Source organism: Calypte anna, chromosome 9 (assembly GCF_003957555.1).
Source record: "Calypte anna isolate BGI_N300 chromosome 9, bCalAnn1_v1.p, whole genome shotgun sequence".
Taxonomy (NCBI): Eukaryota; Metazoa; Chordata; class Aves; order Apodiformes; family Trochilidae; genus Calypte; species Calypte anna.
In genome coordinates this window covers 5,463,812-5,480,147 of record NC_044255.1, presented here as the reverse complement: position 1 = coordinate 5,480,147, position 16,336 = coordinate 5,463,812, and the positions used below count along the sequence as shown (strand labels likewise).

Here is a 16,336-nt window from a genome sequence, read left to right as displayed (position 1 = left end):
AGACTGAAGGAGCTGAGTGCTCTCTTTATTAGCTGCCCTCATTACAAAGCTACAAATAATGCCTTGTTCTTCATGTCTTCATCTTATTGCTTGCTGTCTAATAGATGCTGGCAGTGTTGATGCCTAGGGGGACATCCTGCAGCAGGACATTAATTTCTAAAGGGAAAATCATCAGTTTAGACCTGGACAGCTAGAGAGGTAAATAGTGAGACCTGACTTTGTACCAGACATCTATTGTCAGGGTTGACTAAACAAAAAAAATTAAAAAGTGTTGGAGAGCAGGTAATTCTGTGCCCTTTGAGCATATCAGTGTCACTCCAGACTCTTGGTACAAGATAATTCTATGTTCAAAGCATTTGGCAGTTCTCAGGCCTTGGCTATGTGCCTAATTGGGGCAGATTTTCCCATCCCCCAGGTTTATGAGACTAAAATCACAGCAACCCAGTAATGGGAAAATGCTGTTTTTATTAGGAACTTCCCTTAGCTTCCGCCACAGAACCCCAATACCCTCCCAAACTTTATTCACAGCTCTCCCCTAAAGCAGCTCAAGGACCTTGGGGTGCCCTGCATGCCCCTGGCATGGGAGAGCCAGGGAGGTGGGGGTTGAAATCCATACCCCAGGCACTCATTCCTGGCTGGGAGGGGCTGGGAGGGGTCTGATTGCAGCTCCTGGGGTTGCAAAGTGATTTTCTGGGTGGGTGGTGCCTTAAATTGGGATCTGGTGCTTGCTAAGTGTGTCTCTAGTTGAGCTCTCTTACAGAGATTTGAGGTGAAACACTGCATAAAACAGTCCAAGTGTCTGAAGGGAGGGGTTTTGACCCCAGTTTTTATCTAACAGGGTCTTGCCTTGCTCACTGCCTGAGTTGTGCCAACTGGGGACTGAGCTGGGGTTTTCCTGAGTTTTTCTGCATCTGGCTGGGACCTGCCTGAGTGATACCTGTGTGCAGCATCCTTCTGCAAGAAGAGAGCTGGGCAGACATCCTGAAGGGTGAGTACCATGGGGAAGCTGTGTTTCAGTCTTTGTGTCTGTGGGGAGGTACAAAAACCAGCACACAGAGCAGTAGAGCTATGCTGGCTTTCCTTAAAACTTCTCAAGCACTTTGCCATATTTTCGTTAGCAGGGTTTCTTTTTTTTTTTTTTTTTTTTTAATAGCCTAGAAATGGTGTGCTATCCTCAAGTCTCTGCTTGACCAGGATTTTAGAGCCTGGGACTCAAACCCTGAGGTTTAACACCTTTAAAGTGTGTCTGAAAATGTCTTGTCAAGACAGAAGTCCTTCTTGTGCTTTGGGAAGAGGAGAGCTGAGAGGAAGCTTGTGCTGGAGCTGCTTTGCTGCCCTGGGATGCTGCAGATGCAAATCCTCTTAAAGGCATCCTTCATGCATCTTTCATGCACCCCTACAGCCTGCAGAGGCAGAGATGCTTCTCCAGACTTTCCCATAAGGGCTGGTGTAGCCCCAGGCTCCAGGTTTCTCCCCCTCCATGTATTCCTTGCACTCCAGCCTTGGTGATGTGGGAGAAGCTGTTGGCTTGGGTGAAAATCACAAAGAAATGGGTCATGCTGGTGATGGGGGAAGTTGCAGGGAGTGCAAATAAATCCTGGGTTCTGCCTTGGCCTGAAGCACAGGGGATCAGGTGTGCCTGGCAGGGTGAAAAAGCTGGGTCTGAGCCTCCAAATCCTGCTGTACAGGACAAAACTGTGAGAATGTTTGCTCTTGCTGAATGCCAGTAAGGAAGGGAATATTTCATTTTGGCTGCTTCCTGGCAACTAGCCTTTAAATTAATATTTCCTCCTAGTTTTTATCCCTGATGTCTCTCAGCACTTTTGTTGTTTCAATTTCCCTTGCCTTCAGAAAAGCTGCCTGGAAATCTATGAAAAAAAAACCAAACAAAAACCACTGTAAAAAGGCTCTAACTTGCTGCTTTCATTTTAAGTTTCCTTTGATCCAGCAATTGCTGCATCTTTAAATCTCTCTTTGTTTTTTGGTGTATGTTTTGGGTTTGTTTCTGCTTTTCCCTCTTTCCTCCCCATTACCCCACCCAGTAGGAGCAGGGTTTTTCCAGCTCCCTGAATTCAGCATGATCAGATTGAGCATCATTTTGTCCCTTGCTAAATTTAGGATGCCTGAAAGCCATCCTGGGCCAGCCCAAACCCCCTGTCAGGCTGGATTCAGGAATGGGGGGGTTGGGAAAAAGTCTGGAAACCAGAGCTCATCTTAGGACAGCATGAGGTGGTGAGATGGGAGGAAATGTCTGACCAACCTGAGCTCCTTTTGTCATCAGGTGACTGCCTGGGGGATGAGGGGAAGGCTGTGGATGTGATCTGCCTGGACTTCAGCAAGGCCTTTGACACCGTGTCCCACAGCATTCTCCTGAAAAAGCTGTCAGGCCACAGCTTGGACAGGGGCACTCTGTGCTGGGTTAGGAACTGGCTGGAGGGCCAGGCCCAGAGAGTGGTGCTGAACGGGGCTGCATCAAAATGGCGGCTGTGGTGTCCCCCAGGGATCAGTGTTGGGCCCGGTTCTGTTTAATATCTTTATGGATGATTGAGATGAGGGGATTGAGTCCATCATCAGCAAATGTGCAGATGACACCAAGCTGGGGGGGAGTGTGGATCAGCAGGAAGGCAGGAGGGCTCTGCAGAGGGACCTGGACAGAGCAGAGAGTTGGGCTGATTCCAAGGGGATGAGGTTCAAGAAGGCCAAGTGCCGGGTCCTGCACTTTGGCCACAACAACCCCATGGGGAGCTCCAGGCTGGGCACAGAGTGGCTGAGAGCAGCCAGGCAGAAAGGGAGCTGGGAGTCTGGATTGCCAGGAAGCTGAACAGGAGGCAGCAGTGTGCCCAGGTGGCCAAGAAGGCCAATGGCATCCTGGGCTGGCTCAGGAGCAGTGTGGCCAACAGGTCCAGGGAAGGGATTCTGCCCCTGTGCTCAGCGCTGGGGAGGCCACAGCTTGAGTCCTGTGTCCAGTTCTGGGCCCCTCAGGAAGTTCAGGAAGGAGCTTGAGGTGCTGGAGCAGGTCCAGAGAAGAGCAAGGAGGCTGTGAAGGGATCCAGCACAAGTGCTGTGAGGTGAGGCTGAGGGAGCTGGGGGTGTTGAGGCTGGAGAAGAGGAGGCTCAGGGGAGACCTCATCACTCTCTACAACTCCCTGAAAGGAGGTTGGAGCCAGGGGGGGGTCAGTCTCTTTTCCCAGGCAACTCTCAGCAAGACAAGAGGGCAGGGTCTCAAGTTGTGCCAGGGGAGGTTTAGGTTGGAGATTAGAAAGAATTTCTTTCTGGAGAGGGTGATCAGCCATTGGAATGGGCTGCCCAGGGAAGGAGTGGATTCTCCGTCCCTGGAGATATTTAAAAAGAGCCTGGATGTGGCACTGAGTGCCATGGGCTGGGAACCCCGGGGGGAGTGGATCAAGGGTTGGACTTGATGATCTCTGAGGTCCCTTCCAACCCAGCCAGTTCTATGATTCTGTGATTCTATGAAAGTTTAGAGGGTGAGGAGTTCTTTGGGAAAGCAAGAGGAGGAGGTCCCTCTGTCTGCCAGCCCAGGGTGCCCCCACCGTGCAGGAAAAATAGATATTTTTCTTTCCTAGGCTGCCTAGGGGGATGTCCTGTTCTTCAAACCCTTCCCAAGGACGCATAGAAAAATGTGCGAGCATTCTCACTGAGAGGTTTTTTTTTATTATTGATATTATTTGTAATGTGGTGCTTGGCTGGAGTGTAGAAAATGCTGCCCTTGAGAGTAACCTCAGCTGAAGCTCTTAGTACTGTTCTGTGCTTGCAACGATGCTTTAGCTCTGAGCTGTGCTGGCTTGGGAATCTTTGAATGGAGCTGAGAAACCATCAGATCCTCTTTTACCTACAAGTCAAGCAGGTTCCATGGAGAGGAGTTTGGTGGCATTGCTACTGATCCTTAGTATCCTTCCCTCAGGAAGAAAACTGATGAGAGCTGGGGCAGGTCCTGGGAGTCTTCATCCCAGCACTACCTGAAGCTCTCCCCTTGCTTATGGCACTCTTAGAAAAGGAGAAACAGGGATTCTGGATCTCTCCTCCTAACTGCACTTGGGAGCTATTCAGAGATGGGACAGGATCCTGCCAGCTTGCAGGTGGAAACTCTCAGACACTGCTCCTCTGCCCTGAGCAGGGATTTGTGCCATCACCAGGTGAGGGATTTGGGAGGGGACACATCCACGTTGGGGTCTCCAGTGCCCAGGAGGATTTAGTGTTGACATGGGAGCTGTTGGTGTTTCTGAGCATCACAACTCCCTGGCCAACAAGTTCGTGGTCACTTTGGGGACCCCAATGTGACAGGGTCAGTGGGGCACTTCTGTTGTGTGGCCTCATAAAATTTTTCAGATAAATTGAGAGTGAAGATCCTTGCCCTAACCAAGTATACTGCCTATGTTAGAGATAATGATAGGGGATAAACATAAAAGGAAAATGAAAGTAAAAAAAATTCAATGCAAGTTAATAATCTGAATATATTTAAAAATCTGGGCTAAAGAAGGGAGACAACAAACCATGGGTGGAAATCCAAGGCCTTAATGAGACAAGGAATTACAATGGAAAAAATGGAGCCCCCTCTTCCAGCTGAAAAGAAGAGCAGACCTGGCTTTTGGGAACAGTCTTCTCCCTCTCCTTACATTTTAAAATGCTGGCTTGAAATGTGTAGTGTTGGTTTAAAACAATTTCAGTGGTTAAAAAGGGGAAAATTTATATGAGATATTTAAATGTAACTTATTTTTCTTATTGCTTTGAAATTTAAAAAAAAAACTTAGGCTGTCTCGAGTTACTCTTCCATGATGTGGCAGTGTTTGACTTTGGGCCCACAAGGAGAGCAAGAGCAGAGGTGGGAGAGAACTCCTGGTCCTGTGGAAGCCATTCCTGTGTAACCTCCCTGATTTCTCAGGAGGGAGGTTCCACCCTTGGTACCCGTTTTCCCCTCCAAAGGCAATTTTTTGGGTAAATAGAGCATAGCTGCAGCGCCAGTGCCCCAGGGCGCTCTTTGGGGCGAAGCCACTGGTGAGCTTTCCACTCAGCCCCCCTGTTTTAATGAACACTGGTGTCTGGGTACAAGAGGAAGCCCATGAAAGTGGAATCATTGATGTTGTCAGCATAGACCCCGTTGTTCTCCCCCTCCCCATACACCTGGAGCCAGACCTCATCCCCACTGCTGAGGTGCAGCAGGACGGAGCCACTGGCTTGGTCCACGTTGTTCTGCTGGTACTGGTCGTAGGTGAAGATGACAGCCTTGTCCTTCTTGTAGAGGCTGACCTTGACGTCTGACAGGTAGACTGTCAGGTGGTAGGCGAAGTAGTAGGTGCCAGGGATGTTACAGAGGAACTTGCCAGTGCTGGCATCGTAGTGGCCCTGCTCGTTGTAGTAGATTTTGGTGAAGAGGATGGGGACGTTGGGGTGGGGGGCTCGGTCCCTCAGCCCCACGCTGAAGGCTGAGCGGTAGATGTAGGCACTGTCACCCTTCTGCCCCATGAGCCCTGGGCTTCCAGGGAATCCTCTGGCTCCTGGGATTCCTACCGGGCCTTCGTCCCCTTTGGGACCTTGAATACCTGGAGGATAAAGTGGGGGACAGGGAGTTGTGTGCCTGGAAAGAGGGGAGGGGGCTGTGGGATGAGGATCTGCTCGGCAGCGTGGAGCTGAGGGAAAGCTGGAGGAACTCAACACCTCCCCCCTACAACTGTGTGCAGAGCTGCCAGAAGCAGTGGTGTCTGAAAAAAAAAAACCCACCATTGGTTGGAAAAATAACCACCAAACTCTTTGACTTGGGCTGTGGGATCCCCTTCCTGGGTGTATCCAAAATCTATCTGGAAAAATGCCAGGTATGGACCCACCAAGCATGAGACCTTTTGGGACTGGCCCCACCCCCTGCTCCTCACCAACCTTGCTCTCCTTTCTCTCCCTTTAATCCGTCTTTTCCATCTTTTCCATCCCTGCCAGGGAGCCCGTTGTGGCCAGGGTATCCAGGTGCTCCTCCCATCCAGTTGGCACATGGCTGTTTGGGATCAGGCTGGACCTCCTGGGTGGCCACCTCTGGGCAGTGGGGAGCCAGGAGCAGCAGGAAGCAAAGGAGGAAGCCTGATGGGTTCCTCATTGTTGGCTCCTGATAAGGGCAAGAATTTGGTTAATTTTAAATGTTAAGGGTGAGGGGAAAGAAAGAAAGAAAGAAAGAAAGAAAGAAAAGAAAGAAAGAAAGAAAGAAAGAAAGAAAGAAAGAAAGAAAGAAAGAAAGAAAGAAAGAAAGAAAGAAAGAAAGAAAGAAAGAAAGAAAGAAAGAAAGAAAGAAAGAAAGAAAGAAAGAAAGAAAGAAAGAAAGAAAGAAAGAAAGAAAGAAAGAAAGAAAGAAAGAAAGAAAGAAAGAAAGAAAGAAAGAAAGAAAGAAAGAAAGAAAGAAAGAAAGAAAGAAAGAAAGAAAGAAAGAAAGAAAGAAAGAAAGAAAGAAAGAAAGAAAGAAAGAGAAAAGGGAGAGAGAAAGGAAAGAAGAAGGGAAAGGGAAAGGAAGAGAAAGGAAAGGAGAAGGGAAAGGGGAAAGGAAAGAGAAACGAAAGGAGAAGGGAAAGGGGAAAGGAAAGAGAAAGGAAAGGAGAAGGGAAAGGGGAAAGGAAAGAGAAAGAAAGAAAGGAAAGGAGAAGGGAAAGGGGAAAGGAAAGAGAAAGAAAGAAAGGAAAGGAGAAGGGAAAGGAAAGGAAAGAGAAAGAAAGGAGAGAAGAAGGGAAAGGGGAAAGGAAAAGGACCCCCAAATAATAAAGATACACAGAAGGCTGAAGTGTGAATCAGCATGTCCAAAGGAAAGCAATTCCACTTGTCCCAAGGGCCTTTCACAGCCAGCATGGTGCTGGGATAAACTCCATGAGCCAAAAGATGATGGGGCTCCTGGGAGCAGCCTGGGAGCACATCCAGCCTGGAGAGGAGCAAATTCCAGTTATTCCCCAAAGATTATGGATTCTTTGAACAGGCACAGAGTGGGCCCAAGCCCTGCAGATGCCAGACTACCTGTGGCTGCTTTCTCTGCTTGATTTTCTGCCCAGCTGAGTGAGCTGGTGAGGAGAAGCAGATCTCAAAACCTCCAAAGCTTCTGAAGCACTTGCTCAGCTTCCAGCTGGATTTCTAGCCCTTAACTTGGCTCTGTTGATGAAATAATGCCACTGTTCTTTTCCACCTGGATTATGGGAAGAAAAACTGCACGTTTTTTAGGCACTTTAGGGCCATCCTCTTCTGTAGTTGCCTTGCTAGGCAGAGCAATCAGTGCAGCTCCCCAGAAGCAGGGCAGTGGTGACACCCTCCATTCAGGCTGGGATTTTGTTCTGATGCTCCTAGAGAGGTCCCAGGGGGACCTAGATGTTCTTTGGATGAGGCTTTTTAACAGATATTTTAAAATTCCTATTGTTCTGTGATCGTGCTCCCTGGGCAGAGATTACACACTGCAACAATAAAGGTATCCTGTTACCAGGATTGGAAGAGCCATAATAGGCAATAAAAAGTGAATAACAACATGGCTATTAGAGCCTCTTAGATCTGTAATTTCCAAGAAAAATAGTGTTGTGGAGCACTTTCTTTTTGTTTTTTTCTTTTTAGGGTTGATTTTCCTAGGCAGGCTTTTTGAATGTCATGTTTCAAATAATGCCTCATGAACTCCCATGCAGTCACTTCCAAAGGAAGCTCAGTGACACAGAGGTTACCATTATTTCAGCTTCTGCACTGTATTGGGGGGCTTTAAAGGAAATTTTGCTTAATGGTTTTTTGGGGCCAGTACCTAATGAATAAAATCAGGCAACTCCTGAAGCCCTTCCCACCCTGAGGGGCTCTGGAAGTCCAGGAGCTGCCCAGTTCCCTGGACGTCTCTGAGAGGAACCCCCACCTGGCTTCCTCTGGCTTGACTCCACACATGCCCCCCTCAAAAAAAAGAATCAGCAGAGGCTGGCTGAAGGTGTCTAACTGTGTGAAAAAGACCCCAGTAAATAAGACCCCAGTGGATAAGACCCCATAAAAATCTTCTCCAAATTGCATTTTTTGAGCCGTGTTTCAGTGATTTTGCTGGGGCTGGTTCTGCCTTCTCAGATGCTGCCTGCAGCTTATTAAATATGGTTAAAATTTTAATGGTTCATGCTCAATAGCCTCAAAACCAGGTCTTCTTTCTGAATAAAACCCTCCTTTAAGGTCAAAAGTGGGGCCAGTTTGAGGCAGCCCAAAGCAGGAGCCTCCCTGCCCCATCCAGCTTGCTCCGCAGGGCTCAAAGCGATGCTGCCTGCAGCATCCCTGGGCAGCTCTTCACTGACTGCCCATCTGTTACCCAATCTAATTCTCCCCTTTTCTCATAAAAAAGTGTGGTGATAGACAAATAGAAAACAATTTCAAACTGCACTTTGACTCAGCCACAAGTGGTGTCCTCCTCTGAGAAACAAAGCAGTCCTCTGGCAGAGGCTTGTCTTGCAGAGGGGGAGTTTTAAGCTCTGCCTGAGTTTAAACTCTGGTTTAGGTATGCTAGCCCTTTACTATATCTTTCCCATTCCTTTTTGCCTTTCCAAAAGTGCAGTGTGAAATAATCTGCTATATTTGAATGTCAGTTGTACCTTTTGGACAAGTAGTAGATGAACTAAGTACTCTTGGCGGCTTTCAGTTACTCCCTTGGCAACTACTATATTAAAAGATCTTATGCATTTCATAAAGCTTATTCATTTATCAGCAAAATTATTTATCCATAAGAACAATGAGAGCACAGTTCAGAATTTGAATTTTAACATAATATATATATAAATATATATTATTTAATATATGAACATTTAGTGTAAATATATATTTAAATTTTATATATACATTTAAAAAAATCAAGACTACAGAAACCATTAAAATATCAATCCACCATTCCAATGCCAATATTTTCTTCAAAGAGTGTTAAGCAGGGTTTTGGCATATATTTATTTATATCAACTTTTATCTTTTCGCAGTGCTTGTAGCATCAATTTTTTTCTGATTTTCCAGTGGTGACTTGCTCCAAGGGACTCCCACCTTCAACCTGAGTGATGCAGATTTCTGGCAAGGAGCTGGTACAATTTGGAGAGATTTGGGCAAACCCAGTCTTCCCAGGAGTCTTTGAGGAAAGGTGAACTGATAGGTGCCAGCAGAGCACTCGCTGCTATAGCCATTCACTGTGAGTCCTGCCTGCTTTTGATTTAAGAGTTTTGCTCTCTAAATAGCCTTTCTAAAAACAGGAGTAGGTACCTAAGGGAGATCAGCTATACTTGGGTGAAAATACTCACCAGCTACTCTCAGAATAACTCTTAAAGAAACTTCTTGCAAACCCAGAAGTCTGTCTGTCTGCTTTAGCCCAAAAGAATGGAAAGTCCTGAGCTGCAGAAGAGGGGAAAAAAGAATTAATCATGCTTACCAGCTGCTCTGAGTCCTAGTTGGCTTGCTGCAGTCTCTCTGGAAATGAAGTCCAACTACCACATCCCTCTCCCTAAGGGTCTGAGTAGCTGTAGGCTTGGACACTGTGTTTCCCATTTACTCTTGTGCACGCTGACCTAAAAGTTGGGTCTTCCCATTAATTTGTTTTCCTGGCCATCACTTCAATTTTGGACCATTTTGGTAATCTGATCCCACTGGGATAGTTTGTGGAGATAGCCTGAGCAGGGGGAAGATCTGGGAATTTGAAGAAAGTCTGGGAATTTGATAGGAACTGGAGGAGCACTGGAGGTAAACTCTGCTCATCCAGAACAGGGCTGGTGCATCCCAAGCTGCTGCTGCCTGTGAATTGGGCAATGTTAGCAGCTGATGGAGAAAGTGTGTCTGCAGCCTCACATGAATGCACTTGAATCTCTTGTTTGCTTGGGTTTTTGGTTTGGTTTTTTTTTCCTTCAACATGTTAAGAGATGAATTATTGTCAGAGAACTTTTGGCTTCTCCTTTTAACAGCAAGAGCTGCTCCTGCTGCTGCCACACCAAACAAGGGCAAAGCTGCCCCAGGGAAAGGGCAGTGCTGGGGGGAGAGTTTCATCTCAAAGTACTGCCAACACTCTTGTAAATCATCACTGTCATTTCAGCCCTTCAGATGGCTTCCAACCTAGCACACATTTTGGCTTTAGGTCAAGACAAAGTCTTTTTTTTTTTTTTCCCCCCCTGCGTCTCCCTCTCCTTCCAGAACAAAGGTTGGACCTTGAAGAGGGGAAAATTTCCTCCCCAGCTGCTCCAGGGTGGTTCAAGCTCAGCTAAGCTGGCAAACCTGGGCTGATAAAATCAGACCAGGAAAAACAGCATGATTGCAAAAGAGTTGTTGCAACTGGACATGAGGAGCCAGCTGGGGAGCTGGTGTCCTTGGGAGAGGGGACACTCATCCAAGTGAATGGCACCAGGACAATATTCCAAAGTGCTGAGTTGTTGTCAAGACCTGGCTATCCCAAAGGACTAAAAACATGTGGAAATGAACATGTAACTAAGTTCTTAGATGTAGACCTGGGAATCAGCAAGGGTGGATTTTGAAGCCCTGATGAGAAGGGAGGAGCCATAGCATGGCTTATTTGCCTTATTTTGGTCAAGTCCTTAGTTCAGTATTTGAAGAATTTGATTTTATTTTTTTTTTTATATGCTACTTTTTCCATGCAGGCTTGAGGCTTTAAACAGTCATGCAACCCCCCAAGGAAGATATGACAGAAAATTAGGTAGATTGATTCTTGTCTTCTGAGTGTGATTTACTAGAGCTCTGGGTGGCTCTGTGTGATGCCAAGATTTGTGTCTTGGCTCCTAAGCAGTGAAGGTAGGAGCAGGATCTCATAACTGAAGCAGAACCTTTTTTTTTTTTTGCAGTGGTGAGGAGATGTTTTGAGCTGCTTTTGCCTGGGTGTGTGGCCAAGACAAAGCTGGCTACCCTGCCAACTCTTGGCTTGAACCCTGAAATGCAGGGCTGGTGCCTTTATTAGGATGCCAGGATTTGAAAATAGGACCTGACATGCTTAATAGGTAGTTCTGCAATTACCTCATGGCCCTTCCATTTTGTTGTTAGGAAAATATCACTGTGATAAATCTTTCAGTGGTCCATGCCAAACTTTATCCCTGCCTCCTGGGAAAGGGCTGGAAGTCTAGGTGTACAACCCCTGATGCACTGCCTTTTGGTTCTGTTGGGGTTCTGTTTGCAGGTTGGTGCTGGCTCCTCTTCCCACTGCAGAGGGAGGTGTTGTACAACCCATTGAGCTAATATATATACATATATAAAAATATATTTATATTATTATGCCCTTTTGCTCTGCCTGGTGACAAGCAAAACCTGTCACCAAGTGCAGGCTGTGCCCATAGCTGTGGTGCTGTGAGGCAGTGGCTCTGTTTGGGGTGGGGTTGTTTTGGGGTTTTTTGGTTTGTTTTGTGGTTTGGTTTTGGTTTTTTTTTCTTGGCAGAGAGAAAGCTGCTGTCCCCAGGTCCTGCCAGACCTTCTCATCTTGGCACCCTGGTCACCCAGATCTCTGGGGCAGGACACGGTGTCCCCTAACTAACTGGATGGCAAACCCAGTGTTGAGTCTAAGCTGGTCTTCATCTTTTTTGGGTCTGATGCAAGGCTGCAAAATGTGAAAAATAGAGAAATGGTGGTTTGTGGAGCTCAGCTTGCACTGAGAATTCAAAATAAGCAGGAAGTTATATTTAGCCAGCTATAAACAGGAATAAAATAGAGCAGGAGGCTCATTGTCAGGTCCCACGGGTGTAATCTGAGGGCTGCAAAGCTGCTTTGGCCATGGGGAGGTGGGGATGGCTGCCACAGGAAGAGGTTGGTGGCTGTCCAGGGGCAGGGTATGTCCCCTGGGGACCAGGAAAGGAGCCCAGTGCCATCCCTCATGCCAGAACCACCTTTGTCCCCGTGGTCTTCCCTTCCCAAGGCTTCCATGCCCTGGGGCTGAGGTCCCTCCACCAGGAGCTGGCCCCTTCCCTGCCCCAGCTTGCTGTCCCCTGGCATGCCTTCCCTCATCTCCCTGCTGGCCCTGGATACTGGGAACACCACACATTCCCCTGAAATTTGAACATTTTAAAATCTTGCTCAAACTTTGCTAAAAATGGCACAAAAACAACGGCTGGCCCAGTGAAGGGAGGGGTGGCTGCCAGGATGCTGTGCAGCTGGGGTGCTGCTGGCTCTGATGTCCCCAGCCCACCTGGGTGACCCCTGGGTGGCATCCTGGCTGTGACAGCCCCCCTGCCTGTCACCCCCTGGGCAGCTGGGCAGAGGGCAAGCCCTGAGGATCCAGCTCCAGTGGGTGACAGCAGTGACATGGCCTTCAGCCACCACTAGCAAGGACCCTGGCCACAAATCCCCACCCTCCCATCCCCTGCTTTTTTGTCCCTTTCCCCATCTGCCACTGCAATTCCCTCTGGTGGGTAATTAGGAATGGGAAGAAGGCAGGATAGGGGGTGTCACCCCCATCCTCTGAGCCTCTGGAGGCTCCTCCAGCAGCCAAGATATCGTGGGATCCACTGGGTGGCTTGGGCAGGAGAGGAAAAGCACAGCCCTGGGCTGCTGCAGCCACCTCTGTCCCCTCCAGTGCCATCTGGGACACCCAGGGGACACCAGCACAACATGCCCCGTGGCTGTGCTTGCTGCCAGCTTTTGTTGTTCCCACTGGATTTTCCTACATGAGGTGGCTTGGGTCCAGGGAGAGGCAGTGCTGGCAAGGATGGAGGGGACAAGGGCTTTGTGGGGACATGTGGCATCTGGGTTGTGTGGCTCGGGTGGTGGAAAGGATGGGAGCCCCACGAGTGGGGAAACTGAGGAAGCATTTGGGAGCCACCCAGAAGCCAGCAGTGAGGATGTGATCTGCTCAGCGGGGCTGGGGTAACTGTGGTCCCTCCCTGGCTGCTAGGACCTGTCTGACACCTTTTCCTTTGCTGGATGGATCCAGTCTCAGCACCAGGGTCACTGATTTCTCGATTTCTCAGCCCATTTCCCAGGGACAAATGTGCTTTTTTCAGGGCAGCTCAGGCAGAAAGCTCCTTGCCAGGCTCCACCCTCTGTGTGTTCCTCTCCTTGGTGATCCCAAACAAACTTCTCTGGCCTCAGGGGATCCCTGCTTGGCTCCCAGTGAGGGATCTTGGAGCTGCAGGGTTTCCCATGCTGAAAGGGACACTGAGATGTGTTTGTTCAGGAAGCAGGGCCCTGTAAATACTGCTCAGAGCTCTTTTTATTAATATTCCAGCCAGTCCCAGGGGGCTGCTTTGGCCAGGCTGTGCCAGGGATGTGTAGGAAAGGACCCACGTAGGGATTGTGCTTCACCCATCTCCCCAGCTCAGAGCTGAGCCAGGTCCTGGCTGCATTTAGCCCAGGCTGGTGAAGTTTTTGGGAAGAGAATAAAAAACTTCAGCCACCTGGGATGCAAAGCACTCTCCCCTTCAGCATCCATCCTGCCAAAACTTCCTCCAGGAGCTTTCCTCCCAGCAGGGAGCACATCTTTCCAAGGAGGCACCAGGGAGCATCCCTCCAGCTTTGCTCCAGCCCCGAGGGATTTGGCAGAGGCTGCTGTAGCCCAGGGCAGGCAGGGAGGGGCCATGGGATTTTGGGGTTCCTGCTGCTGGGATTTCCCACCCCCAGCTGGTCCTGGTCCCCAGGCTTTAAGATTCCTCCCATGAAGTTTTTCTTTCTCTCTCTCTCTCTGTCCCTCCTCTCTTTTTAAGCCCAGGCAAGGCTCCTCCTGGCTCTGTAAACCCTTGCCTGGTGACAGCTCAGGGCCATCCCTGCCACTGGGGTCAAAGTGATGAGCCCAGGAGTGAGGCAGCAACTTCCCATCACGTTGTTCTTTCCATTATCCAAGCACTGAAGAACAATTTGGGGCCATAATGGTTTTTCCATTCACTGCACTGTTGATCCAGAGCCACCAGCTCTGGGAACCTCTGCGGTGCATTAGCTGCCTCCCTGCTTTGGCAGCAGGATGGATGTGATCACAGAGTAAGGGGATTTTTGGAGCTTTTCTTCCCCTTTCAGGACCAGCCTGGTTTGTCATCCAGCTGAGTGGCTGTATCCACGAGCCAGGACTGGTCCTTGCATGGCTTAGGGGTCGGGGTTCTGGGCTCAAACTCAATAATCTTTGCTTCAGAACACCAGGGAGGTGCTAAGGGACATCAGTTTTCTGGTTTCTCCAGTTCTTTCCAAAATCAAATCACTTAGAACTGAGGATGTGATTAATTAGCAGCATCGTTAATCTTATATTCCTATAAAATGAAATATAATTGTGTGATCTGAGTATTTCACCAAGAAACAGGGAGTCTGCTAAAAAAAATGGCTACTCTATATTTTGGGGCATTTCATGGCATGAATTGTCACCCAGTGCTCTTTGGGAAGGGCACAGAGGACAATACATCCATGACACTTGTGACACAACATTTCTTTGTGATAAGCAGGAGGCATTGATGGTTGCTATAGGGCTAATAAAAGACTTCTGATGCCTTCAATTATTAATTTTGATAAGTGCTTCTTCTCCTGACTTGAACAGCCAAAACCACACTGTGACTGGTTTTAGTGGTAAATTTATTTATTTTTTTTAATGGAATCAAGAGTTTGCCTCCTCTGCAGACTTTGCCTCTCTTCTGTACAAAAACCAGGACCAGTCACACACAGAAAATCTCTATTTCTGGCTTTGGAAAGCATCTTTTTGCCCAGCAGCCTGGAGAGTGGGTGGGTGGCCTGGCCCTGGGGCTATGGGAGGTTCAGGTGTGAGCTGGAGATGAGGAACTGGGAGCAGACTGGAGCTTCCCAGCCTCCCAGATGTGAACTTGGGATGCTCTGGATGGCTGGGATGGGCTGGTTAGAGCATCCTGCCCCAGGTCTGCAGCTCAGCCCAGCTGGAGGAAACACCTCCTGCTGCTGCAGAGCTGGGATCTGGAAAACAAAAAAACCTTTACAAATGGACAGGCAACAGATGCAGTGGTTTGTGCTGGTGGCCCCAGGTTCTAGGGACCCCTCCCAGCTTGGTCATGGCTCCAGGTTGTCCACAGGAACCTTGAGATTTGTAGTGTTGCTCCTCTGGGCTGGAGGCAACTGAATACCTCAGAAATCCTGTGGGATTAGGAACCCACAGGCAAAGCAGATGTTTTGAATCCTCTTGCTCCTGCCAAGGCCCCCTGGGAGGTCAGATTCCCATCCAGGAGGCTCAGGATGCCTCGAGATGAGGAGCATCTCATCCAGCAAGACCTCTGGAGGGAGGCAGGCAGGCAGGCAGGCAGGAGACAAAGTGCTTCTATGTTAAACCCCATTTTCTGCTGCTTCTTGAAAGGTTTTTCATGTGATTCCTATGTCCCTGCCTGGCTCTCCCCTTCCTCCTGCTCCTCCTCTCAGTGTTTTCTGTGGATTAGGTTCAATTGGATAAATTAATCTTCTTTTGTATGGATAATCCCTCTGAGGGTTGTGTCCTTAACTGAGACTGTTCCTTCTCATTTATTTGGCAAAGCAGGCACCAGCTCCCCACTGGGTCTCTTCTCAGATGACACAGGAGTTCTCTGAATAGCAGAGAAAGAAAACAAAAAAGGATCTCAGCTGTTCCTTTTTTTCCTCCCAGACAGCTACACGTATCCACCTCCTGTAAAATCCCCCCCAATACTTCTGGTTTGGGCTCCTTGTGGGCTTGCATCCTGGAGGCTTTGCCTAGGAAGGAGACTCCTGGCTCAGCCATGGAGATGGGGACATCAGGAAAAGCCTCTCTGAAAGGAGGAGAGGAAAGAAAAAGTGATTTCCCCCCCCCCCCCACTGCCCAAGAGGAAAGATTAAAGAGATTAAAAGGATCCAAATGAGGTATGATAAAGGTGTTCAGCATGAGGAGCACCCCAGTACCAGCCCTATACTGGCCTTACAAGTGGCCTGGCAAAAACTCCCATTTAATTCCTATCCTGCAAAAAGCCATTCCCATTCCCAGACTGCTGATTTCAGCCAGGAATTAGTGCTTGGGGCATTCCCTGTACCTGCCCCAAGGCATTGGAGAGCACTGCCAAACCTGGATTTTTCCAGACTTTCTCCACAGGGAAACCCTGGAGCAAAGTTCCCCACAGTGTCCTCAGGGGGACATCTCCAAAAATGAAGGTTTCACACCCCCAGGCAGCAGGTGACACTGGTGCCACCTCTGTCCCTGCTGGGGTGGGAGGTGGCCCAGGGCAGAACCTGCCCCTAAAGCTCCCTCCCCACCTTCTTTCTCTGTTGCTTCTTGACTTTCCCTCTGCAAATATTTTTATTGGGCTGAACCAAAAATAATTGCTTCCAGCTTGGCCTCTGGGATTTGGGATGAGGCTGCAAATGCCACCAAGCACATGGTTTGCTGGAGATAATCAGGGCATTTCTGCCCTCTGCAGCTTTGGCACCTCTCACACTCCCTTGCTTT

General features: G+C 48.6%; 1 protein-coding gene across 1 annotated transcript; it reads right to left on the bottom strand.

Annotated features, from left to right (window-relative positions):
- Nucleotides 1-3,652: 3,652 nt before the first annotated feature.
- On the bottom strand, nucleotides 3,653-9,786 carry ADIPOQ (adiponectin, C1Q and collagen domain containing). The gene is made up of 3 exons (XM_008500672.2): nucleotides 9,392-9,786; nucleotides 5,890-6,109; nucleotides 3,653-5,558 (listed from the first exon to the last, which is right to left on the bottom strand). Exons 2-3 carry the CDS (start codon nucleotides 6,098-6,100, stop codon nucleotides 5,041-5,043), a joined length of 729 nt encoding a protein of 242 aa, XP_008498894.1. The 5' UTR covers nucleotides 6,101-6,109; nucleotides 9,392-9,786; the 3' UTR covers nucleotides 3,653-5,040.
- Between the last annotated feature and the right edge of the window lie 6,550 nt (nucleotides 9,787-16,336).